General features: G+C 42.7%; 1 protein-coding gene across 2 annotated transcripts; it reads right to left on the reverse strand.

The window, feature by feature from the left end:
* Positions 1–51: 51 nt before the first annotated feature.
* Positions 52–25,303, reverse strand: prickle1a (prickle homolog 1a). Of its 2 annotated transcripts, none has more exons than XM_041038957.1 (8): positions 25,012–25,303; positions 7,128–7,332; positions 5,169–5,282; positions 4,125–4,262; positions 3,023–3,226; positions 2,613–2,799; positions 1,643–2,512; positions 52–1,538 (listed from the first exon to the last, which is right to left on the reverse strand). In XM_041038957.1, the coding sequence occupies exons 2-8, from the start codon at positions 7,314–7,316 to the stop codon at positions 670–672; spliced, it is 2,571 nt and encodes an 856-aa protein (XP_040894891.1). In that variant the 5' UTR covers positions 7,317–7,332; positions 25,012–25,303; the 3' UTR covers positions 52–669. The 2 variants fall into 2 exon arrangements, with proteins under 2 accessions (XP_040894891.1, XP_040894892.1); XM_041038958.1 differs by lacking the exon at positions 25,012–25,303 and adding an exon at positions 12,481–12,610.
* Positions 25,304–27,477: the final 2,174 nt, after the last annotated feature.

The following is a 27,477-nucleotide window of genomic DNA, read 5'->3' on the forward strand; positions in this document are numbered from 1 at the left end:
AACCAACACAAATCATGATATATAGATATTTTTATTACAATTATCATCTATCTTAGCCTTATATTCCAGTTTGTACATTTATACAGATTACAATGATTTGCTTACGATACAGTGAACCATAAATACACCACTCAACCAGGCATTTTAATACACTCAGTGTTCCTCTTATGTTAGCAGTGCACAAGCCTGGAAGAAAATACATTTGAAGAGCGTGGGTCAGAGTTAATTTGTCATTACCTTTTTCACGCCCTCATGGAAATATGTCTTTGTACCAACTGCCAATACTTAAATGTTTATGCAATTTTGGTACAAAGCATGTCATGAACTCAAGGGTATAAAAATAGCAATTTTGTTCTTTTTTTTTTTTTAAATTCTACAATATATACATTAATATATCTGTACTGTTAAATAAACAACAGTTTAGATGGTGTTTTATAAATATGCATTACTCAATACTTTCTTACTTTACGGGCAGTTTGTAATGCTACAGAAGCGTACACCTATGAAGAATTAGAATAAGGACTTGTGTCCTACACAAACACCTTGGTAACTTGAGTGCTGTGAAGCTTTTAATAGCAAGCAGTTGTTAATGCATTTTTAAACAGAGGACAAGAGTCAGGTGTATGGCAGAGCATTACCCAAAACTGAAGATAAGAGAGTAATCAAAGTCTACGAAATTATACAGTTTTTCCCCTTGTGCCCTTTCTTGCTTTTGGACTTAGTCCGTTGGCCATAAGGAGGAGAAGACATGCCTACAACAGGGCTGGGCAAGTCATCAGTGTAGTAGTGTCTATGGGGCCTGGGCTGAGGGATGGGCTGGCCCAGGAAAAAGCCCTCCTCCTCAGAATCAGAGGAAGAAGAAGAGCATGTGGAGCACCAGTCGTCATCATCCCCATACAGCCCCAAGAACCTGCCCATGGCTGGACCTTGTAGCCCATAGTCTGACAAAGCAGCAGGACTGGTTTGGCCATGGAAAACTTGGTGCCCCTTAGGTCCAAGGACGTTCCCTCTGTGGTCCACTTTGTAGCACATTTGGGCCCTCTCCTTGGGCAGAAGGTTAAGCGCATTGTCAGAGCGAGACTTGCGACTGCGGCGCCTCCTGTGATGGTGATGGTGGCGACCAGAGTGAAGTTCCTGGCCCTGCTCCTCAAAGTGGTATACTCTCCGGCGAGTCCTTTCGCTCATAGGGGGCTGGCGCACTGGGAGATCGCCATAATGGCCATTGTCCACAACGTCATCAGAGAATTTGACCTGCTGTGGCCTAGACTGTGAACGCGTCCTCCTGAGGGCAGGGACGTGAGGTTTGGGTCTGTCCTCTGGCAGACCCACCTCCTCCTCCTCTTCTGGAACATTCTCCTCCACCTCGTCCCCCTGCTCAGATACAAGGCTCTTTAGGGAATTTGCACTTCTGTGTAACATAGAGGAGTTGAGGGTTCCCATATTACTGGTTTTCTCACAGTCTTCTGTCTCCAGTTCATGGAAACCTTGTAGGGAATATACCAAAGGTCTATCTTTACTATCACCATCTACTGAGGCCCCTGGAGAAGAGAGAGAAAAAAATCATAAAATGGTTGCACAAACCAACCATTGCCAAACATTGAAAGATTACTTTCTAACACCTGATCATGTCAGGCCTACTCACCGGTAATATTGGAGAGAGCCAGTGAGTCCATGGAGTCTCTGACACTCTGATCAGTTTTCTTGAACTCATCCGTGATACACTCCAAAGAGTCATTGTACCATTGTGGCTCCTCTCCCTGGAAGCCTCCGCCAGCCCCATGATCTAGCTCCAACTCCTGGATCTTTCTACTGCTCGCCGGGCCTGGGTGGCTTCCGTAGGCTGAGTCCCCAAGCCCATCCTGTGACTGGGCCCAGTACATGTCTGCCTGGTACTTTTTACTGGCCAGGCTCCCCCGTCCTCCACCACTGCCACTGCCAGCTTTAGAGGACTCCTGCTTTGACTTTGCATCCTTTTCAGCAATCCAGAAATCTGTTGGTCTGGAGTCATTGGCTTGCTGGAAGACCCCGTGTTCCCCAAACTTTAATAGAAGCTGAGTCATGTAGTCTTCATGCTCAGCCCACTCCTCCTCCTGGTCCTCGGGTGCTTCAGTGTCCTCACCACGTCCTCTCCAGAAATGCTCATCGGATAAGTTCATGTGGGCCAGCTTGTTGGTCAGGGTGTCATCAGCATTTCCACTGAAGCCAGGGAACTTATAGTTGACAGAAGGTGAGAAGAGGAGCGACTGTCTACATTGATCGGCCGAGCGGCTGCTCTTGCCCATGCGCACACTGCGACGGGATTCGCGTGAGCGTGCTGACTGGAAGGCAGAGTCGGAGGAGTCAGAGGCATGCACATCTTCACCAAGACTGCAGGCCTTGGAGCAGTAAATATGACCCTGGTGTGGCAGAAAGGGGCAGCCCAGTAGAGAGCTCTTACACTGGGCACAGCTGAAGCAGCTCTCAGTGGCATGCCAGTGAAGCCCATCATAGGTCATCTGAGCATGATCAACACCTAAAAAAGGGTAGATGTTGAGATGATTAGCAATATTACTCTAAAGGCTGGTCAATCATGACAAGCGTTTTATTTATATAACGCTAGAAAATCATCTTACCAATATGATCTCCACAGGCCTCACAGTACTCTGCATAGAGAGACTCAAAGCAGCCACAACAGTATGGTCTGCCATCCTTCATGATATAGCGCTGGCCCCCCAGAATTGTCTCACATTCAAAACAGGAGAAGTGCTTCATGTGCCAATGGCGCCCCTCTGCCTCTGTGCACTCATCAGCAAAAATAATCTGTAAAAAAATATGTATGCTGGATGAAACATTTCAGACATCTTTTGCCTTCCTGGCTGTCGTCAGTCTGCATATTCATGTTGAATTTATTCAAGTCATTGGAGAAATAAAATAAATGTTATTGCTGTCCCAGAGGAAATTTGAAAGACCATAAACTTCAGACTCTGGATGTTTTTCCTCTACTACATAGTTTTTTCTCTGTATTTCAGTCTTGTAGTTTTACCTCATCGCAGGCTGAGCAGCGTGGTTTGAGTAGCTCAGCATGGTGCCTTCCACAGTGGATCTTTCCATCGTGGTAGAAGTAGATCAAGTCCACCAGCAGTTCGCTACATGTGGAGCAGGCAAAGCATGCAGGGTGCCAGCACAGCCCAGGGCCCGCCCTTGAGGCAAACACTGCCATCTCTCCACCATTGATGTTTTCACCACACTACAATACACAGACATGATCACATGGTTGATTGTAAGATTCAGAAATTACTCTAAAAATTGCACATTAGCTACAGTTCAAGATAATTCTGTGGTAAGGTTATGTAAATCCTGCATAGGTAACTACATCTATCACACAGTCTATCACACAACTGCATGGGCATAGCTTTGTTTTTAAGCCCAAATTTGCTCCTAATGTAACAGAGCCTTTCCAATAGAAACTAGATCATCATATGGCTTCCAAGTTCATTTTCTCTGTTGATGAGGGAGTAAATATGTGGCCCATCTGTGTGTGCCAGCCCACTGGATTGTCCTAACTGCAGTCCCAGAGTGGCTGATTTGTTTTTCTTTCCTGATCTATCTTCCCTACCAGTGCATCATATGAGGACATGACTTTTCAAATCAGCTTCACTCACATTGGATAGGACAGGAAGTTAAAAAGAAGAAAACAAGAGAAAACAATCTTGGAGAATGTATGGATGTCTTGTGGAAAGCTACATCAGTGGGACTATGTTTTGACAAGGTTTATGGGCACCCTCTGGCTGCTCAGTGATTATTGTAAATTCACTGTACTGAGCTACTCCAAACCACTCAATAGAGAATACTTTAGTCTGCTGGGCTGCAAATCCAGCTTGTGTTTAGGGATCTCCTAAATAGCATGGCTGACACTGAGATCTTTATTTCAGCGTTCCCTCTGGGGCTTTAGTTAAAACTGGATGCAGATTAGCCAAATACCCATTGAGCAGGCGCACAAAGGAAAGGCAGCAAATCTTTTTTCAATAGTATAGCTGAAGAAGGATTTTGGTCCTTAACTTCGAGACAACTTCATTCTACTGTCACTCTTTCAGTACTCTCTGTTTTCACAGTTGTAAATGATACATTCAAGACAGGGAACATACATGCTCACAAATGCTGTTCAGAAGATTTCGTGGCATCAGTTTTATTGTGCCCCTCCCCAGTGCTTCCTTCTTCCTTTGGACACTGAACATATGTAGCTCCTTCTTCTCCTCCTCGCTGAGGGATTGGCAATAGCGCACCTGAGATGAAAGGTGATAAGTTATGGTTAAGAGGGCCAGTGTCACAATCACACGTGAAATGGGATGATTCCCTCTTTTAAAGGCCTAGTTTAAAAAAAATAATAATTTGCTGGGTGGGATATGTTTTTTTGGTTTAAGTGGTTCAAGTGACCATTTCATATTATGCCCCTTGAAAGATCCAATTGCGCCTGCAACTGTTGGCCACTAATAACCTAAACTTAGGTAAGTATAAGAGAGGGCAGAGTGCATACCAGAGCATGCTGAACAAAGGCAACTCTTGACCCCAGCTTGCCCTTCCTACACCCCCCTACATATCTCCACCCACAATCCCTGATTGAGAATCTCATTTTTACAACAGGCCTTTTTGATGTTTCCCAAAGCCTTAACAAGAGGGAAAGCAGACGTTTACACAAACAAGGCCAGTGTTTAGAGTGAAATCAAGAGGACGGGCAACAAAGGATGAGAGACAGCCAAGTCGAACTGTGGTGCCACTGCGGTGGTGGCATCACATAAAGCCTCTTTCAGTCAGCATCCCTCCAGCCTGCTGAGCACTCCTCGTAAAAACCACTGCTATGACAGGAATCTTACTGGTGGGGGCTCCCGGCAAACATCATAAAATCATCAAGTCAAAAGTCACATTGTGCCCACACTACATGTCTACAAGATTGTGGAACAAAAATCCCCCAGTGTGATGTCAACGTGATTGCCATGGGCTCACATTAGTGGGATGGCATGAAAATGGTAAGACTTTTAACGCTGTGGGTTTTTTGCAGGCAGCAACAGATACAGCTACTCAAATAAAATGGAGAGTGGAACTTTCTTGCAATCGTGGCATACATTAGAAGACCTGCTGGAATGAATTTTCTGATACTTGCATTCATGACCATGCAATCAAAATATTCTCACCTCATTATCATGTGGTGGCAGTTGATAGAGGAGCTGCTTGATTCTGAACTTCTCTCCAGGACTGTTGACATAGGGGATCTTATCCTCAGGCAAACAGGAGAAATATAACTGGACCTGGGGAAATCATGGCATGGAGTAAGGTGATTAGACATAAAAGCATGCCGTCTGACACCAAGTAAAATTAGACAGCATCAAGACTAGGCACGAGGACTAGGTTTTGGTAACTTTGCTGAAAAAGATTTTAAAAATCTGAACATATCACTGATAAGGGAAAAAAAACATTTTATTTTAACTAAAAGGTTCAGTTCCCCAAGAAGCTGAGCTTTTAAAACCCAAATTTTCATGCACTGAATCGCAGCAATATATTATCGTTATTGTCTTGGACAGAACAGCCCATATTTGTGAACACAAATTATTTTCCAGAGGAACCAAAGAACCATCACATTAATTTGTGATGAGACACATTCTGGGACAGCTCTGTGTAAAATGTATGGAAGACTGACCTTGTGGAATAAAAGTGTTTGCTTTAGTTTTTCCAAACCCCCAAGCCAGCTTTATTTAAAAAGGACAACACAGAGCAGCAGCACTATTTGATGATGGCACTAGAGCAATCATTTTATTCTGCACTAAACAAGTCCAAACAGGTCAACAGGTCAAATCAGTTTAAAGCTTGTATTTTTCCAGTCATATGCTTGTCTCTATAGGGACAGGACAAAGCAGCCTGTTGCGGTGGCACTTTGACCCTTGGGGCTGGCCACTGAAAACTAAACTTTATGAGGGAGGGGCCATTACAGCCAGCTAGATAAAGAGGTGGGATGTGCTTGTCTTGTGTGTTGGGGGGGGGGGTTCCTGCAGCTTTGGCCGTCTAGAGGGGGGTATAGGCAATTTACCCTGACAATCAACCCAACGTTTGCCCCCCACCATAAATTATGCACATTTTCATGCTGCTATTACCCCTCATCCAGCTCCTTAGGGGCTGGGGAACAGTCAGCTATCACCTCGGCCCTATGTGTTCCTTCACTGTAATGATGACCCATAATACATGGCCTATTCAGGGCAATAGCTGCAGTAAAGGCATTACAGTTGACCCATGCATTTCCCAAACAAAAGGCCCTGCATGTTTGGGCTTTAAGGTTTTCTGTTGCTGTGAACCCATCTTTTCTTGCCCATCACCCCCTCATTGCTTCCATGTGTGTTGTTTAACAAGGGGATGGAGAGAAATGGAGAAGAGGAGAGAAACGCGGCAAGAAAAGAGAAAGAAATGAGGAGTGAAGAGGAAAAACACAGCCGATTTGGGAGAGTGCCACATCTCACTGGCTGCCCCGCGGACACAACTAACAGTCCTGCCTGTGTTTGTGGAGGAGAAGGCTTGTTAAAAGACGGCCCCTTGATTCCTGATCCTGCCAGCAGCACTAGGCTCGACCCACCAAGTCCTCCTCCTAACAGAGGATTTGATAATCACAAGCAGACTTTGCCATACCGCAGTTTGTAAATAAAAGTACACACATCCTGCCTGTAAGTGGCTGCCTGGTAAAGCCTGACAAGTCTGCCTCAAACAAAGGGACAAAGCAAAAGTTTAATGAAATATGTTGTCTGTCCCATAGGTTCCATTATCCAGAGACTCTAATTGGTATGTTATTCAGTAATGTGCTGAATATCATTTATCTGGGCCAGGCAAATGGGCTAGAAGGGACTTAGAATCAGGTCAGTGCTGTTTTTATTCTCTGTCAGGAGGATACACCATTATTCACTGTGGTGATTTGGGGAATTAATGATTTGTGAACCAATGAAAAGATACCACAGTTAAAGAGAACAATATTGTGCTTCAAGTCTTCTTTGTATTACAAGATGGCCATTTCCAAACTAAACAGGCTGGTTTAAACTCAGCTCACAACACCATCACAAATTTCATGAACAATAACACCAAGAATAGTCCACTGTAAGCAGTATTTTGCTCACCTGTTCAGGCCTAAGGCCAGGTGGTACCCAGGCGTACTCCTCCAGTGCACAGCCTGAGTCATCGTCGGAGGTGGAACTGCGTTGGAAGCCAGAGGTCAGCTTACTGACTTTGTGCTCCATCATCAAATCTCGCTGGCGTGCCCCACCCTGGAAGCCAGCCACCGACACTGCCGCACTCGCTAGGCTCATCAGACTCTCTTTTTTACTGGACAGACAAAGTAAAAAAAATGGAAGGATGATGAGAACCAAGAAAAAGAGAAAAGGGATTTGGGTTGAGGACAGGAAGAGGAGGGAGGACTGAAGTGGACAAGAAAATGAAATTTTGGTTAACAAGCCATTACATCAGCAAGTCCCCACATAATGCTATCCTCACTCCATCTAATCCGCTTCTCTCATGTCAGTGCCATTCCACTGACTGTTAACCACCAGCTGAATCACACCATTGGTGTCTCTTTCATGAGGTCCACACCACCCCTCAAAGGCCCATTATGGTATCTGAGCCAGCGCTTCTTGGTTCACTTCTGGTGATGAGTCTACTTCATAAAGACACTCATAAAGAGAACTATACCCTTTCACTGCTGTTGTGGTGGCAGTTAAACATGTGCCCTCCTCATGTGGCTTTTGAGGATATAGAGACCATTAGGAAATTCCCAAAGCTTCATGAAGTGACGTCCGATATCATTATGGTGACAATAACAAGCAGTTAACCATTCATGAATACACACAGTGAATTGCTTGTATGTACGCCCCCGTCTTGGACAATGTTGCACAGACCTCACATTCCTTACTTATACTGTAATTTAGTTTGCCATCAACACAAAAGTAAGAACAACACCAGAAACCAACTGTTTCACCTTATCTGCGGAGCTTAGGCCTGAATGAGTCATCATTTTAGCCTTTTGAGATGCTATGTCATACTATGTCCCAGGAGGGGCCACCACATGGGATCTGATGCTGGCTTGATCAGTTGAGCCTGAGGTCTGTATAAACACAGGCCTGGCCTTAAGACAGGGCCACCATATGGAGAATGTCCACAAGCCTGGTCTCTCCCTTCATCTCCCCTTTTTCTTTGGACTGCTTGTTTTCCAACCTGCCACGGTGACTGCCTGATCATCCTTTCATCTTCTCAAGATGGACGGAGCAATGCCAGACAGGTGGAGTAGGTGGATAGGGAGGGATGCACAGGGGGGAATAGGAAGGATGGGGTCGACTGAAACTCAGTTGGACACTGACAATGCAACATAGGGAAAAAATAGATCAAGAAGATCAAAGACTGGCACAGTCTCAGCCTATGTGTGTGGTGGTGATAGTCACTACATTTCTACATATCTACACATTTTCAGGAATGACTGTGCTGCAGTAGTAACAGAGATTGAAACAAAATAAACTACTGTATATCTGGATAAAATTGAATTAATTTTATTCTTTATTGTCAAGCATAACTTGAAAGTGCACATACTTTATGTAAAATTTGCTGAGCAGCAGCCACTATGGCCACAACTAACCATTACAAACTGCCAGCTGATTCAGTAACATGGCAAATAAAATGACAATACTGACTGACCTTAAGTTTGCTGATATTATAATGTTATTGCTTATGAATGCGACTTTTCATTTCTAAGAGGAAGAATGTGTTAGTTGTTCTTATAGTTTCACGGTGGTGAGAGCAGTGAGTCAACTCTTTTCGGTGTGGTAAAAGGAAATGGCTCTGAGTTCACTAAGTGTGTGAAGCAAATCAATTCAAAAACTTCATTTGTTAAGTTTCGCTGTGAATAACCGTTAGTCACTGACCAAAGCCTATAACTTTATTTCCTTAGCTGCTGTAAGGAGCAAGCAGACACGGAGATGATGAATGTGTGTGCAGTTGTGGTCATTTCTCACAGACCAAGGGCTCTAGCTGAGATCAAATGGGAGCCCAGCCAGTGTCCAGCAGCCTGGCCCTCACACCACCTCCCCCAAAGCCTCCACCCCCTATGGCCAGCAAGGGCAACGAGGGCCGCTGAGAGACAGCTGAGAAAACCAGACACACTCAAATGCAGCCTTTGAACACAGGGGTGACAGTAAAGGGGCCTGAAAACCTGCACTCTCTCCTGGAATGATATATATGCTTGGCTGCCCCTGGGAGTGTGCAGCTCCTACGCATACATGAAGAGGGAATGCACATATTTATGCTGAAGCCAACATGGACACAGGCGTGCAGACAGATACAGATATAGGCTATGTTGGTCCACACACATAAACACCTTGTCAGAATCAGCTGTATACTTGTGTTCCCTGCTTCTCGTTCAGTGACGACTCTTTCTGAGATAGTGGCAAGTCAGACCCTCCTCCTTCCCCCTCCTCACTTTGAATGCTACTGGCTATTCATATCAACTCATCTTCCTCAAGGACAAGTCAGCCCTCATGGCCTGGCATTCCCTCATCTCACCTGACCAGTAAAAGGCAATCAGAGTTAAGTGTGACTGATAGTGGTGGCGATGGATTCATAGGCTTTTTTTTTTTTTTTTTGGAATTTGTGACTGCATTGTAGCACGGTGTCAAGTCAGGCGGATTGGCTTATGACATGTCCCATTAAAACGCTTCTGATGTCCTGAACAATGGTGCCTTTGTGAAAGTATCCACGGAAGGCTTGTTCCATCAAGAGCCTGTTTATCTCCCTTTTTTCCTCCTGAAGATGTGATGTGTTATCACCATATACATGACAGTTAAAGCCCTGAAACCCAGATAACCTGTCTACAGATGAGAGAGCAGGGTGACAAATAAGACACTCTCTTGTTCTATTTGCATCTATTGACTTGCAAATGAGACCAAAATAACCTGCAAATATGTGGCCTTGTTCGAGAGTAGCTAGGATTTCACGTGGGAGATGGCTAACTATAGGCAGGTTCAGTCAGGAGCCAAGAGACTCTAACTTCACAGCCTCACATTTTATCAGGCACAGGCTCACTCGTGTGCTACATTTGTTTAAAAGATGTTTGCTTTCACATGTTGGCCAAGTCTCTGTGAGGATGTCTCACACAGCCAAACCTGACTCACAGGAATGTCAGGCTTGAACTTCCGCCAGGCCCGCAAAGAGGAATACAGGATGTACATGGCTCGGTGTTAAGCAAAGCCCCCACTCATACAGCTACATCTGCTCTCATGCTAATTTTTTTTACTTTAGATGTCATGCAGTTCATTTCCTCTGAGTTTGCCCAGAACTCTTCCTTAACTTTTTGAATGACAGAAGCACTGAGCCAACTAACTTAACCATGCTTATTCTGACTTGCCAACTCACTGAATCATCACTTGTGCTAGCTTTTAAAGTTTTCTTCTAACAAGGGACTTATGGTTTGTGAGATTTTTTTTAGAACTCCCCCTCCTCACTGTTCCACTCCCCCTGCCCTGCCCTCCTCCCACACTAGTCAGACCCCTGCAGTCCTGAATGTTTAACAGCCCCTCACTCCTTTATAAAGGTGCTTGTTAACATGGCTTTGGGAGCTCCAGGCCTGCATATCTGACTGATCTGCCCACAGAGGGCCAGAGGGTGGTGGTGGTGGTGGTGGGCGGGGGTGCTATCAGACTGAGGCTAAAATGGGGTGACTGACATGTATGAAAATGTTAATGTGTCTTGTTCCACAAAAGGGAGGAAATTTAGGTCAAGGCAGGTGAAAGAGGGAAGCTCAAACACACATAAAAGGTTTTCAGTGAATGAAGATTTTAAAACCTCTCACATGTATGCAGAATGGATGAAGAGATCTCTGTCTTTCTTTTTTTACACAGAAAGCTTGAATTGCAACACGCTTTATGTAACAGAAGCTCAGTGAACAAATGGGTTAAACTTCATTAAGGAACAAAATAACCACTTATTTCTATTAACCCTCAAGAAATTACTGTACAGACTCAGAATCATGTGTTAACTACAGTGTCATCTTATTTATCACTTTATGGTATACAAACCTTTCACAGGACCTCATACTGTGACTGGCCAATAAATACAGCCACCAGTGACATTATAAAAGAGCAACATTCAACAACACTCCCACCAGAGTCCCCCAAAATCCAGACACTGGAGCCTTGGATTAACAACCCTTGAGAGAGTGCACAGGAAAAATAAGCAGCTTCTGGTCTGAATTACTGTCTATATTCCTCTAGGAAGTGGATGATGGACATGCACACAACCCAACACAGTACTCTCTGTCAGTTTGGACTGGCCCAACATGTTTAACTTGGCTCCTGCGAGCTCAGCGATGCAGGATAGGCTGTAGTTGAAGAGAAAAACAAGATTTTCTGTTCAAAGTCCTTGCTTACTTGAGCTTGAACTCAAGACAAATCTTTTTTTTTTTTTTTTTTATGTCAGACAAGATATGTCTTAACTGCAGAAAAATATGCAGCATATTATTGCTCTCACTGTACACATAAATATCTTCAAATGACAGCCTGTCAATTATTGGCACTAAATATGTCTTAAAGGAAATGTCAAACAGCAGGCCAAATCAGATTTGTTAGACACTTTAGTCATTGTGTGAACCAGCAGCCTCCCATGTATACCTAAGTAAACCGGTGTTTACGGTTAAACCTGTAATTGAAAGATCCAATAAACTAACCAAGCATCCTTAAACCATGGACTGAAAAACAGCACTGAGGAAGGAGATATTTGAATCCAGTCAGTATGATAAAGCCAAGTTGGAAATACTGCTTGAAAATCAGACAAAAGGTCCACAGAGGAGCTCGGTTTAAACCATGTTGAGGTGCTACATGGCTGGAGTTTGCTCAGCTTATGGAGGCCTCCTCTCGTGGCCGCGGAACTGTTTTTTCAAGACCAAATGGATGGGAGTGACATCCCCACAGAGGTCTGCTATAGGGAGACCACCTGCATGCACTGACCAGACTGAACCAAGACTCAACATACACGTGCTGCTGTCACGTAGCAGACATTGAACACATTTACATCCCACTGGATTTAATTTGCAGTATAGGAGCCCACTGACACACTTTCACACCACCTTAACTGGAAAAAAGTACTTCTAAAAGCAGACTTTCACTTATAAGCAGATTATAAATTGTCATCTCTACCTTTAATATGCTGTATATCTTGTAAATCATACAGTACTGTGATTAATAATCAAACCATCCTCCCATTCAATTAAATAATCCAAAAGATTTTACATACATATCTTAACTTTATAAATCGGCATCAGAGACTTGTTTCATCTTGTACCAAATGACAGTTCAGGATGAGTTATGGTGCAATACTTTAACATCTCCACTTCTTCAAGCCAAACTGTTTTTCTTCCACCCTCGCTACAGCCAAAGCACATTCTGTTGAGAAACCTGAGTATATCTTCTTCAGTCATTTCCCTGTTGGTCTTACCTCAGTGTAGGCCAACTCTCCCGGGGCGAGCAGGAAATAAGGATCTTATCACCACTATAGCCAGTGCTATAGACGCCTCACCAGCCTCTGGGCTCCATATCTATGCAAGATCCTCACAGCTCTAATTCCAGGACACAAACAGTCAGCCTTCTCTCCCAGAGCTGTCAGTGCAGTAACAGCCCATATCAAAGCTGAGACTGTAAAGAGTCAGGGAGATGTGTGTCTGAGTGCGTGGGAGAGAGTGTTTGAGAGGGGTGTGTGCGCGTGCGTGTTCGTGAAGGAGCTCAACCAGATGGTCATCCCACCCTTGTCTCACTCATCAACCACTCCTCCTCCTTCCCCCAACCCAACCCTCTTAACCTCAGCCCGGCCCCTTAACCTCAGAGCAGCCAGTCACAGCAGGGTATGGAAGAGCGAGGCGTCTCTCCTCCGCTGACCCTCCCCTCATACTTCAAACATGTGCTTCCAAATGAGAACCACCGGTAGGAACTGCGCTTTTAAGTAGCACATCAGTGATGGCAGAGCTCGTTTTACCACATTGACCGCCCCATATCCACAACAGCTTTCACATGGCATTCTTCTTTCTCTTTCCCTATCAACAGTTCAGAGATGTGGGGAAGGTGGTGAATGTTACAGTCAGGCTTTGGTTTAACTGGTGGTTGTCTCTCTTTTTTTACGCCCTTAAATGTCACTAAGTTACAGAGAGCTGTTTGCTAACTACAGCTTTATGATTATAGAGTGATTGTTGGCTTGGGTGAACAAAAGATGCTTTATTTATCCCGCTACGGAAGATTGCTCCCTACCATCTACAACACCCTGGCTCAGCCTTACATAACCCTCTAACTGAACATGATGTCAGCATGTCTAAATGAGACTAGCTACCAGGCCTTTAACATATGAATCCCAGAAATCCTATACCAAGCAGTTACTGCAGCCACAAATCTGTTATTATCAGCTTAACATTGTCTGAATGAGGGTTAAAAATGTCCAACAATATTAAGTCATAAAAAATGTATACATGTAACTACAGTATGGGAATCTGTGAAGTCATACTGTAATGTAAGGTTCAGCAAAATGAACCAGTGAAACACTACAGAAACTACATGATATTCAGGACAGAGCCCAGACTGTGAGTTTATTAACTGATTTACCAACCGAATGAAAATTAATCTGCAACTATATTGTTTTGTTTTCTATGATAATAAACTGAATATCTTTGTAATGTGGATATGTAAACCTGGGCTCCGGAAAGTTATAATTTTAAGAATTTTAAGTTACAGTCCTAATTTAGTTGTATTTATCATACCCCAAACATAAAAGATGAGAATATTCAAAGTCTACTGAAACAAACTTTACAACAAACCTAATATTAGATTATATCCAGGCTTTCTGTTTGCCTGCCTCATGTACTGTAAGGACAGGAATTTAAATTAAAGACGTGTTCTATAAAAGACACATGTACATATTGGCCCATCCACTGAAACTCCCTGGGACGACACAGTTGACCTCTGCCTCTCCTTCACCTCTGCAGGAATGTCAGAGTGTGATTCTCTTCCTGTTGCCTCAGAAAACAAAAGTGACCAGTTCGGGTCAAATCCTGGACAGTTGCACCTTTTGCATCTTTTGGTAGTTGTTTGGTTGCAATGTCAAACTGTTACTTTCTCCCAAGAGGACATGTTTTATAGTGTACATGATTGTGTCTTAGATTACTACAAGTTTATCCTTTTCAGTGTGAGGTTTTGTTGTGGAGTTTTAACATACTTTAAGACTGTACTGAACATTTTACTAGGAGGCAAGGAATCTATTAAACAGCTAAAATTGCTTTCTTTATAAACATTTTAGCAGCTGTTTAATTTTGTGGCTATGGCGTCAGGACGTAATTCTGTGAACTTGAACACATGCATGAAGCATTTTCACTGTGGGTTTTTTAAGTGGAGGCTGATATAACAGGGTTCACGAAGGTCAACACCGTTATGTAGTGGATGCAATGCAACAGTCTGACAAATGTATCTTTACAGCATAAAAAGGGAACAAAAACTGTCCAGGGTCTGCTTTAATCAGGTCACACATCAGCTGGTATGTGGATCTTAGCATGTAGACAATGATGTTGTGCTGTACCAGTAGGTCTTCTAGTAAACGTGTTGTTCAATCAAAATGTCAGTCAGAAAAGAAGGGCAAAACATGGCCACTCATTCCTAACTGAGTTTACCTGTACATGACTGACAGCGTCTGACTGTCACTTTTCCCTTTCACACCTCATATTCACACCTTTATGTGCTGAAACATCACATTGTGGGTGGTGTATGGTGACTGTTCACTCATTTACATTTAAAATCAAATGCTGCTTAGATCTGTTGATGTTTCTTTTAAGAAACAAAACAGAAAAATTAGTGAATAAACTGATGAAAATCGGACCCAGTGTGCGTTAACCACTGCATGTTGCATGTACTGTAAGTGTGTGTGTGTGTGTGTGTGTGTGTGTGTGTGTGTGTGTGTGTGTGTGTGTGTGTGTGTGTGTGTGTGTGGACAAAGCCATTGTAGCAGCCAAGGCCAGGGAGGAGAGGCACCCTTTCACAGCAAACCTCAGGCCTTTGTGCTGGTCCAAAAGACTCAGCACCCTGCTCCATTAGCAAGTCTTAGAGAGGAGGAACATCACAGCACCCTGCCTTTGGGGTGGGGGTTAAGATGGTAAACTAATCTGGACAAAAGTTGCAGACCCTATTTGGTGACACCAGTATGAGCAAACAAAACTTTTCCCTGTAGCCTCAAAACGTAGACATGAGTGACATGTTCATTCAGTACGAGGTTTTGACACATCTGAAGTTTAAATGAAGCCATGTCCTTCCTAAAAGAGTTGCAGATTTTCAAGAAAGCTGAGTAACAGATTTAACAGTCCACAGAGGCAATCACAGACATCTTTGAAGTTCAAATGTGAGGACTTACACTGAAATTGTAAACCAGAAACAGTGGCCTTTGACAGTGACCTAAGGTGTGGACAACTATTTAAAGGCATCTGTGGATTATATTTAGTCTCTCCAATGGGAAGCCTTGATCAGAATAACAGCATCCTGAAAATCATTCTGACTGACTCTATAGTTAGAAGTAGCTGGCTGCACAGTTCAAGGTCCGCCTCAGATAGTTGCATAATATGAAGATGGACAAGTCATGCATCCCTGACCCTTGACCTTAGAGAGCACCAGATGACCCATAAATCTATGGCCCCGGGGCTTTACGGCCCATTCCCCTGTCATAGCCACAACGACCTGAACAGCACCTCACACCTGGTCTGCACCTTCTCAGCGCTGTAAAAATAAAAAAAAAAAGAGAAAAAGAAAAGAAAAAAAGGAAAAAGAACCTCCCTGTGCTAGCGGCGAGATAGCCCATGACCAGCATGCCCTGACAATGACAGGACAGGGATGATCATCATCAGAACCAACACCCCGATGGTAAAGCTGCATTCTTCTCTGGTTCAAACATGTCCTTGAAGAAGTGGATCCATAAAACAAAGCATCTAGTCAAAGCTAAATGCTTTGTACATATCAACATAAGGTTGTAAGCCCCAGTGTGAAAGATTGCGCAGAGATGGACAATATCTTGAAAGCCTGATGTAGTCTGTTGAAACAAATCAAATTTTGGTCCTAAGACATGTCATAAATTGGAGAACCAAAAAGGGGCAAAGGGAAGGTCAGACTCCAACTTACTGTCATTGATGACCATTGTTGAGAACAGCTCTCACTGGTGTGTGAGCTTCCTTATAAAAAGTAGGCATTCTTAAGGTTTAAATGACTTGGCCAACGGGTATTAACAGGACACAGGCCCAACAAAAGCCTCAGTTATAAAGGCCAATAAAAGCCTATCACTCTACTGTAACAACAATCCTTTTTACGCCTTGAAAGAGGGAGGAAAAGGTCAACTGGTGGAGCAGTCAGCGCATTGATATTGACTTAGCTAGATTGGCGCTGACAAACTCAGGTCAGACTGTGGGCTTGTTAGCCCTATAACCCTCACATAACCCCTTTTTACTGTTTCACTCTGACACATTGGAGGCAGCTGAGGCCAAAGCTTAGAGCTAAGCTTAGTTTCTGACAAGAGACATTTGTAAAAATTAAAGAGAAATATGTACTCAATTGACACTTGACCTTACTAAAGATCATGTGTTTCTCAAGAGCGCTGAATAGGAAGAATCAAAATGAAAAACAGGAAGAAATTGAGATTTATTGGACTAAATTGGTAATCAGATATGGGCACACATGAACTTTTCAACTCTGACTGAAAATCTAATTTTCTAACTTACCAAAAAGCGACAAAAAAGGTCACAATACTTAAATCATAAGTCTACAACGAAGCTGTCTGTATTTAATTATTAGATTACGGTATGTAATACTATTGTACAAAACCAACACAATAATTAAGTAGATGATGTCAGTTTGAATGGTCCTGATTTCATGGGAGCAATCAATGAACATATTACTTATCTACTCATTTATTTCTGCTTTATTTAATTTGCTGTAATCCTGTTGTATCTTATGATGTTATACAACATGAATGTCCAGTTTCCATGGAGTAACCTGTGCTACATGACATAACACACTTTTGCCAAACAAAGTCTGGTGTCAGTACACTGGTAGTTTCTTCACTTTATCATAGGTACACTGCTCCCTAACTGCTTTTCCAAACATTGCAGAGATGTACAATTGGGACAGGTCATATTTCACCCTCAATTTGACACCCTCTCACCTAGTTGTAAAAGCCGGACCTCATTGGGAACAATGGGAAGTGGAGCGACAGAGCTCCTGGGGCTGTTAAAGGGAGGAAGCCCCTTTATTTGAGGACACTATAACTCAACAAAAGCCTGTGGCTGTCTACACACAGAGTGGGCCGAGGATGAATGGGCTGCTCTTACACTACACACTTGCACTGACAAAAGCACTGGATCAGCAAAGAGCAAAGCCTATCATGTGTGGTCTCCATGGACAAGCTGGGATGAATATAGACATAAAATTACCAAACAGCCCTATTAACACCTTCAGCCAATGAGTTTGAACCAACAAGTTTCTGTTTTCACCATCCTTTTTTAAAATTTCTTCAATAAAACTTTAATATTTTCCCCATGACCAGGAAAACTGTCAAGTTTTCCATGTGTTCATTTCCATGTAATGTAAAAAGGTTTGATCACTCCTGTTGAAACAGCAACCCATCAATGTCCAGGCTCAACACTTGTGACCTTTGAGACTTGACTAAATTTTTAGCTTATGACCTAACACTTTCAGAAAGCAACTCGAACTCCACTTAAACCTCGCACGTCACACACATCTGGGCTTTTCTCTTCCACTTTCCTCAAAGTTCAACAGTATATCCTTCATATGGCAAGAAAACTATTTCCTGTGTTTCCAGCCCCAGGCTCAAACGGACACATGAATGAGCTCGCCGCAACAAAACAGGCAATACTCGGGCAAGAGTGCTATGAGCGAGTCATTGTAGAAGAAGAGGATACAGTCTGGAAAAAAAAATAAGGAGAAAAAGTTGGCAATTCCCACACGTGGAAGCATTTTCCTGAGCCGCACGGCTTCAAAAGGCAAACCATGGAATCCAACAATACTCTAAAACAGTTAAGAGCTGCTCAGTCGGGATCCCACTAATGATTAACATTCCTGGTGAAACACTCTGTTACAGTCTTTTTAGAGCGTTCTAATTAAACACATGCTCCAGTGCCACAGCACAGAGGGAACTCTCAAGACTGAGAGCGGGGATGCTTCTTTCCAGCTCTGGTTAATTGGACACAATTTAAGTCATTAAGGTGGTAGTAAAAACAGCAGAAAGAGCAGTGGAGAGGCCCAATCATCTCCCCTGTAAGGCTCCCTGTTGCTCTGATGTTGTTGACCCTTTCACCTCCTCATGTGACTCACATTCAAATGTACAGAAAAAAAAATCCAGGACTTTCTTTCATTATGAGATACACCACTGGGTGTTTAGTCCTGGCTGAGGAGACTTGTCTGGATCTGTTTGAGTTTGAGAATTGTTTGGCTGGGTGTTAGATGTATGTCTAATGTTTTCACATTTCTGAAAAGGACAAAGAGGTTATGCAAGTTTGGAGGTCCTACATCTTGGGAGGCAAACTCATATCTGATAATCTATGCATCTGTTTGCCACACGCTGTTGGTTTTCTCTGTGACCTTGGTGGCTTTGACGTATATTTTGATTCTTTTGATATATTGTCTTTAAATGAACTGTTTTGACATAATCTTTTTGTAGTTGTAAATAAACTGGGTGAGATACTAGAATGGTTGCATGTATTTGGCATCAAGTAGAGCGATAACCTAAATATTAGTACCTGATAATAATTTGGCTTTTCCACCATTCAAGAAGTTTGTTGGTTCAGATCTTCAAAAGACTGATAATGGCCTTATGATAGAAAAACGTTTCCAAAACAGAAAAATATGAGTGTGGCCTGCTCTGACTAAATAATTTGACACAGTTTTGATTTCTTTGACCAATTCAGTATAAAAATGAATCTGTTGCACAACTTCACTGGGTCTCTTAAGGTACAAAAGCCTGCCTGTGGTAGGATAGGATAGGTGTGTGAGTTGTGAGCTAGAATGTGTCCATGTTATGTATGTGTGTGTATTCAGGTCTAGTGAGTTCCAATCTGAAGCCCTCAGGAGGCCTCAGTCAGTTTAACAGATATACAGGCCAGACATGGGGTCATTAGTGCCTGGGATCTGTGTGTGAGTGTGTATGCATATGTGTGTTGGCACAATGTATGTGTGGAATGGAAAAAAGGACACAACTGGCTGCCTTATCACCCCCCAAATTAAGGATACCAGTCCTCCAGAGAAACTTATTCTTAGAAAGCTTCCATGTAATACGTCTGTTTCTGTCAGCATCAGTGTGTTATTTTTGGAGCTGCTAATACTGAGGCCACTAATGACACCAAACCATTTTCAGCCAGCATAAAGGAACCAGTGACAGACTGGGGATACATGCTGTGTGTGTTTTGAAAAATAATACTCCTTTCCATAAAATCTGAGCACCTTTCTTTTAAGTTTTCATTCTTTTTCGACATTCTCCCTAAATGGTCAAGTGGGTGTGTTTGCCTACGGATAGGACACATGCACAGATGTACACATCTGGTGAGCCACTGCACTTGTTTTCTTTGGGAGCCCAGCCCCTAACAGGAAGACAGTGTGAGCATAGCAAACAAAAGCCCGGCTCTTTGAACTGCCCTCTCACTAGGAGCTGCCGTCAGGTTGTTGTGGTCAAACGAACTGTTTCTGTGTCAGCTCAGTGGGCCCATTGTGGGCCTCAGGCTGCTGCTCTGCAAGACATGTCCTCAGTTGGCCTTTGTCAATATTGACCCATCTTTAAGTTATGCTACAACATCTACCTCTACTGTGATTGCTATTTTCCAACCGGTAATAATACATTTCCTCTATGTGAAGAGATGAATTATAAGAGATTAGTGTGAGAAAAATCCTGAACATAACATGTGACAGTATACTTAATAACAGCTGTCAAAGCCACAGTGAATTTGGTGGGAAACACATTAGGTAGTGACCTGACTTGAAAGTCACAAACCAAATTCACTTAAAACTAGCATCAGAATACAATATTTGATTAAAAAATGCAGCTAGTGAATGCCTGACAGGAAGTCATTCAAAATTAGACCTCAAGAATTAATGTGAGAGAGACAGAACGAGGGAATATGTTTGTAATCTAGGCTAAGGTACACAGTTTAATTTACCATACCTCTGTATCTGTTTATACAGAGAGGAGGGCACCTCACGTCGGCTGTCCTGATTGCAATACAGTTTATCAAATCTAGCTCCTACTGAATGCTGCTTCATATTCTTGGCATATTGTTTACAGTCATGTAAACGGTCATGCAGCATAGTGAGGTATTATACGAAAAAAGTTTACAAAAAATAAATTATATAAATGTATTTTTCTTGAGTTATTATAACTAAATTCAGCATTTACACCTGTATGCAGAATTATGTTTCTAAACCTGATTAATGATGTAGTAAAATATGACAGGATCAAAGTTTAAATGAGTAAATATTCTGAGAGGAGTATTCTGGCAGATATTCAGCAACTGTCCCCACCATCACCATCTCATGAAATACCTATGTTGTCAGTCCAAACATCTCATGTCCTGCAGAGCCCATTTTAAACCTCACTGACCTTTTCCATATCATCCACGCTCACTGACTCCACCCCTGTGACAATGCCAACAGGGCAGGAGGAACAAGAGCCTCAGGAAGAGTAGGGAGGGGGGTGTTTTGCATATTTCCAGCCAGGGGTCCGGAAAGCTTTAACTGAATCCCCTGTTGTGTGCCGGGGAAATAAGCTGGGCTTTTTAATGACTATCTCAGGGTAATATGTTTTCTTTTGCTTCTAGCCCTGTGATGCTGTGATTGCTTGGATGGATCCCTATAGATGTGGAGGACAGCGGGACAAACATGCCCTCCTGCAGGCAACCATGTTTGTGTCAGGATGGGTCAAAACGACTTTCCAACAACTCCCTCACTAAGGTTGCTGACATTTGGCATTTTTACATCTGTTATTCCCCTTTATCAAAGACAGACATGTTGATAATAACCGGCTTCGCACCACTACGCCATGGTTATTATACAGAATTTGTTCAGAGCTAAGCATCATGCCTATACATGGTGATGATAATGAAACATGTGTGTTGAATATGGCTTTCATCATCGCGGTGGTCTGATGGTTGGTCCCGCAATTATGCCGTGTGGTTACCAGAGATCTGCTGGGGCATTAAACTCCAGTGTGTGAGCCAAACCCGTTTTCCTCTAACATCATCCTGCAGCTCCTAATAAACAGAGTTGTGCCTGGAGGCGCTAAATCACTAACTACCTTTAATCACTTTAGAATAATGCTTAGCATGTGGATCCAATGTGTGCCACCGCTTCAGGCAAATCCCACCGACTCTCATACATGATGCCGTTTGAAAGTTACAGGCGGGGAACTTTACCACATGGCAGGCAGAGTTATAATTTCTCCCACAGATAGCAGCATGCACCGTGGTTATCCCACTCTCTACAACCGCAGTGAACAGTGCCCTAAATTTGACCATCCAGGCCACCGTCCATTCGGCCAGGCCCAGTGCCCACAGATTCTGGGACCACCAGCGTTCAAACAAGCCATATTTCATCCAGCCTCCTGCCAACCTACCACAAACAGTTTACAGTCAATGGGCTCTGCTCTCTGGAGTTTGTCTATGGCAACCCGACTCCATGCCACATCTCTCCATCCAGAGGCATGAAAGACTGGCCTCCTCTGACAGGTCCTCACAACACACGGCCCTGTCCCGCTCTGCTTTTAGCCCTGCTGCGGTGAGCTGGACCACGTCTGGGGATAAAAGGCTGCCAGAGTGTTTGGCTTGCAGGCGATTTACACGGACGCAAGGGTGATTCATTCTAGCTTTGCACAAACAGGCCTCTGTGTACATTTCACTGGTACTGGGCTTTTAAATCAACAGTGGGAAACGTATACAGACGGGCACTGGGACTTATATTCTGCTCATTCACACTCAGCTGGGTGTCTGCCACACATGCATGCACTCTCCAACACCTACAGACAAGTCATACTCACACATAGGTGAACACTTTGTCTTTGTCTATCTCAGACAAAAAACACACACACACACACACACACACACACACACACACACACACACACACACACACACACACACACACACACACACACCACAACATACCCCACTGTTTATGTCTGAGACTGGCTTCATGTCTGTCATTTGTCTCCAACTCCAACCCTCTTGCTGAGCACTAACTATGCTAATGTTATATCTAGTTTCTCACATTGAAAGCTGCATTATTGGGTTCTCCTGCAAAATGCAGACCTATCTGTATCTACTGCCCAATCTTAAATCCTCCAGTTTTTAAACAATGCATTCTGGTACTAAAATAAACCATTAACATAATCCACATTTACTAAGCAAGCACTTGTAAACATCAAGTTGGCTGAGGAGGAACAGAACTGTTTCCATTGCAGTGTCCAAGAAAAATTATGATACGGCCAGCTATTTTCTTCCCCTCTCGCATTCACACACAAATCTAGAACAACATTTTTGTGAACGTTGTTTGATTCTATTAATGGTACCTTTGATTCACTTTGAGGCTTTGGAAATGAGATGTGAACCAGCAACGTGTGACACGTGGAGCTGCTCCAAAAACACCACTTGTAAATCATTTAGTCTATAAATAACTTAATAAATCATGCAGAATTCTCACCTGCTGCAGATCATTGAAAGTATAAGCTCAGCTCACATCTTCAACCCAACACGTCTTACCAACTAGATTATCTAAACATTAAATAAGTACAGCTGTGAATTATGAGACCCAAATTTCAGTGGATATACAGAATGTCAGTACATCAAATTACATTTACAGTGAGTACTTGTATATCATTCATTAGAAATTATGTGGCAACATGGAACTTGTTTTAGATTCTGGATGATTCAGATGACAATCTATATGCCTTCATTAAGCCATAGGCCTCTCAGTTGAAATCTCAGTAAAGCCTTTATGTGCAGCTCAACCTGACTACATGAAACCTTAAAAGAATGTTTTGACTTTACACCTATTTGGATGAAAATGTAAAGTGGTTCAGGTTGTAAACACAATGCCACTGGTGAGTTTCTGTGACTCCTTGGCAGTGAAGCCGTCTACCTCCATTCTAGCCACTAGGTGACACCACCACCTTGGTTCTGTGCTCTCTCCTCCCTGTATCTTTGTGCACAACACTCACACTCACTCCAAGTATTACTTTCTTTACCTTCTTCCTTTACTGGACAGTGTCTGGAACGAATGTTAAAAGTGCTGCTGACCATTTTTGAAAATAGCTTCTGGAACAATAATAGGAACATTTGACCTGCTGAGTTACACTTTGAAGTGGCATGGCTGACATTGTGCAGAACCTGCAGCTAATCTTCCCCCTTTGTACTATTAAAGCTCAAAGTTATAATTACATTTTCTAAAATCCACTCGCTCTTGAATCGCCCCAGTATACCACAAATCACTTCCACAATGTAGATATTTAATGTGTCTAAATAAAGACTATGGCACGCTCTGTGTCTGTTCTCACCTAGCTGATAGGCTTCAAGCTGAACTGTCCTAGGATCAGCAGCACTCTGTTTTTGTCAGCTGTGGCCATAGTGACAGATTTCAGGCCAATCTGACTCTGCGCTCCTGCACTCCAAGCCAAGTGGGTCTGTCATTCTGTCAGCCCCCAAGAGGACAAATACAGGATTTAATGGCTTATGGTGATGTTTACTGTGCTCTATTGAGAGCAAAATATTATTTTAGACAGCCTTGGTTAAATATAACAGTGACTGCTCTCCTGTGCCTTGTAGGTTTAACACTTTTTATCACAGCTGAAAATGGAAATGTTTGAAACTTGAGGGTGTGTCATTGTTCTCCGAAGGAAACACTTTATGGCATGTTTATAGCACTCTGTGAGAGGTCCATAAGGAGTGATGAATTCATTGGAGCAGCTTGCAGTATTTTTTTTTTCATACCAAGAGCTGACTACACTGCAAAAAATGTACATCCTAATGAGTCACTTTGGCTCACTTTTAAACCAGCCAGTGAGTTTCTGAGCGCTAGACACATCAGCACTATCAGGAGGATCAACACTAACTCAAGAATGTTCTCAAAACAAGTTATTCTACTGAAAAACAAGTTGCTAAATGTATTCACTTTAATAAATGTTTAAGGGTAAATTTTAGATTAAATGACTCAGTTTGTTTATGTATTTATTTATTGCATCTGGTCTATTTTTTAGTCGTTCCAACCTTATCCGTCAGGGCTAGAAGCGAAGAAAGTGAGAGTAACCCCTCATTCTGTATGCGGCCGCGGTGTGTGACCACACTCTCCCTCACTCAGACGGCACTCCTGACAGCTTCGGAGCCCTGCAGTGGCGGGCAGGCAGCGGTCATGGAGCGCCGACCAGTTGTCACCAAAGTTACAGGCGACAGCTGAGTCCATACATCTGGAGGCTCCCGGGACTCCACACTTCCACACGCCCCACGCCTTTTCAAGTCTTTTTTCACCGGTAGAGAAATGAGGTTACTCTGGCTACACGCGCAGGGGAAAGTGAAACGTGTCTCTGCTGCGTAAAAGCGCAAAGCAAGGTTGAAGGATGGAAAAAATTGAAGCCAGTTTGAGGACTTTTTTTGGGCTGACACAAGCAGCCTATGCTTATTACAGAGTATCAGTTCAACTGATGGATGTTAAATGGGTTGTTTTCTCACTATATATTGCTCAAGGTGCCGTTTGTTTTTCATACTGAAGCACGCAATTGGGATCAAAATATCCGCGCTATTCTTTATTACAGCATCAATACTGTCTATTTAGGGCTATTTCTAAACTTGAAAATGAAGTTTACTACAAAATCCACACGTTATTTACAAACCGCCCACAGTGAAGAAAAAAAAAATCTCCAAAGATAACTATTAAAAGAAAACAAAAACTGACTTGGTCCACTCACCCCCAATGCGTTTAGTCGCAGTAAAACGGGTATCCACAACCAATATTCCTGAAGTGAGAAAAGCGATTCACGCTGCGTCTCATTGGCATAAGATGAAAAGTCCAGAGAGGGTGCACCACTGTGCCGCAAAGCTGAACCCAAAGCTGTGCAAAGCGATAAGCTTAAACCCCAGATACTGAAGGGGAGCGCTGAGAGAGCCTGGTCTGACTTCACCCACTGTCACCACATCGCAGTCAAGCCAGAGGCGCACGGTGCGCTATGGTGCTCCTCTCGGCGGTCACAGTCAAATGACATTAGCGGTGCGCCCTGCCTATTGGCTTAAACAAGCGGCCCCCACCAATCCTGGAGAGACGGACCAGTCTGGAGCACAGCGGACAAATGCTCCTGTGAGTTTAACTCCTGCTGCTGCAGTGGGGAGTTTAAGGAGAACTGTTTGCGTAATTTAAGTGCTTGGAAACTACCAAGTGAGTTAATCTTCTTTTGTTGCTTTTGCCTACAGGCCATCTTTACTTTTGCCTTTATCTAGGCGATATATGGATAAATAAATTAAAAAAAAAAAACGTTGTGAACTTAAAAAAAGCCCATGTTTCTCCACTTAAACTAATTAACAAGCAAAGACTCCAAATGCACATACCACCTTTTGCACCTCCACCCCCTCATACATTTTGTCACTTGGTCTCGAAACATGATCTTAGTTGTCCCTCTTGCCACCAATATGAAATTTTCACAATGTACTTTACAGTCTCCCACACAGACTGTGTAACACTACTCCAAGTTACAGAAGGCCATGAAAGGTAAGCCTGAGTGTACACACACTGAAAAGAGGCTATTGCCTCATTGCCTCGCTGTCAGTTGAGTTAGACAATATGGTCTGAGATGATCAAAGATTTGAGGAGAGTGGGCACCACCCATAAATCAGTGCATGGCCATAACACAACAGGACAGACTAAGGTTTGCACTGCATTGTAAGACATACAAAACGTTGTTCTCTGTAGATTTATATTTCTTGCACTGAATCAGCCTAATGTTTTGGTTTGTTTTATTAGATAATTTTATCACAATTCTAAGTGCTAATCACAGCACCTGTGAGTTCTGCACATCAGTGGTGCAGAAGAACTCGTGCTGACAATCTAAATATAGCTAAGATAAGATTTTTGACTGGTGGACCTTTAAAGAGCTCTCTGACCTGCTGTGACCCAGATAAGGCCTTTCCATGACATCAGGAGTGGCATTGTGCCCCCCCAAACAACTCAACCAAATCCAGATCATTTGTAGCATTTCAAATCAGGATCTTAAAACATCTTTGAAATTCTATCGTCTCTCTAAAACACAACCCTTTCACAGCGGAAATATGAAACCTAAATGTGACAAATGCATCGATTTAATTTGTGCCCTTTGACCTTTGTGGCTCGCTCTCGCACTGAAACAGACGGTACATGTTCGACTGACCTGGGTTACAACCCAGTGACTGTCTCATACATCTGACTGTGTGGATGCATCTTAAGTAATAACAGGTTTAGCTAGCTCAGGCCTGTCATTCTCTACACAGCCTCAGACCTGTCATTCTCTACACTCACTGAAAAAAATGTTTCGTTGAATTTACTCAATTTTAATGTTGAAAGTGGTTGCACGCAATACATTCATCTAAATCCAGACATTTTTTTAAGTTGGCTGTACTTAATATTTTTGAGTAATTTCAAATAAATTATGTAGTTTCAGCACAAAAATTCTGAGTATTTGTTACTCTGATTTCCTTAGTAATTCTAACTAAGCCCATGTTTAATTTACTTAAATTCATTATGTAATTCATACATTGTGGTTAGCTAATTTGTTATCGTGCTTTAAATTGAATTGTTTTATTCTACATATGTAAAATATTCTGATTCAATTCACAATTTTATTTAAAACAATCAAAACGCGTATGTAGATGTGGGGGTGGCCGAGAAACCCTGTATACAACAATGAGTTGTGGCAGACTGGAGCAATTCCCAATTCCATTTTATTTGAAAATAAAATGGAGTCTTTTTCAAAAACTCCACAGTAAAAAATGCACATTGGGCCAACCAGAAAGATAAAAGTAAGCAAAAAGGGGGGAAAAAAATTCTCAAGAGCACCTCTCAAGAAGAATCATAATAAAACAGAACAAAAGAATTCGCTCTAAACTGCCTTTCTGGTTATGCCCTTAAAGTTTGGGCCCATGCCAGGAGCTATAATCCGGAGCTGTGTTCAGGAGCTGTGCTTTTCTCCTTTAGGCTCCGGCCACCCCAGCCTCCTCACTTTTATACTGGTGGACTGCACCAAGAAATCAATATCAATTATCTCTTCCAGCACACTTACAATAATCCCAATACTAAACAACATATTATCAAATAGAAGTTCAGTTAAACTTACTTTAAAAACACATATTTCTTTTTAAACAAGATACTTATACAGGTCATTTCACCACAAAAGACAAAACACCCCTCC

The sequence above is a fragment of the Toxotes jaculatrix genome, chromosome 5 (assembly GCF_017976425.1).
Source record: "Toxotes jaculatrix isolate fToxJac2 chromosome 5, fToxJac2.pri, whole genome shotgun sequence".
In the NCBI taxonomy this organism is placed as follows: domain Eukaryota; kingdom Metazoa; phylum Chordata; class Actinopteri; family Toxotidae; genus Toxotes; species Toxotes jaculatrix.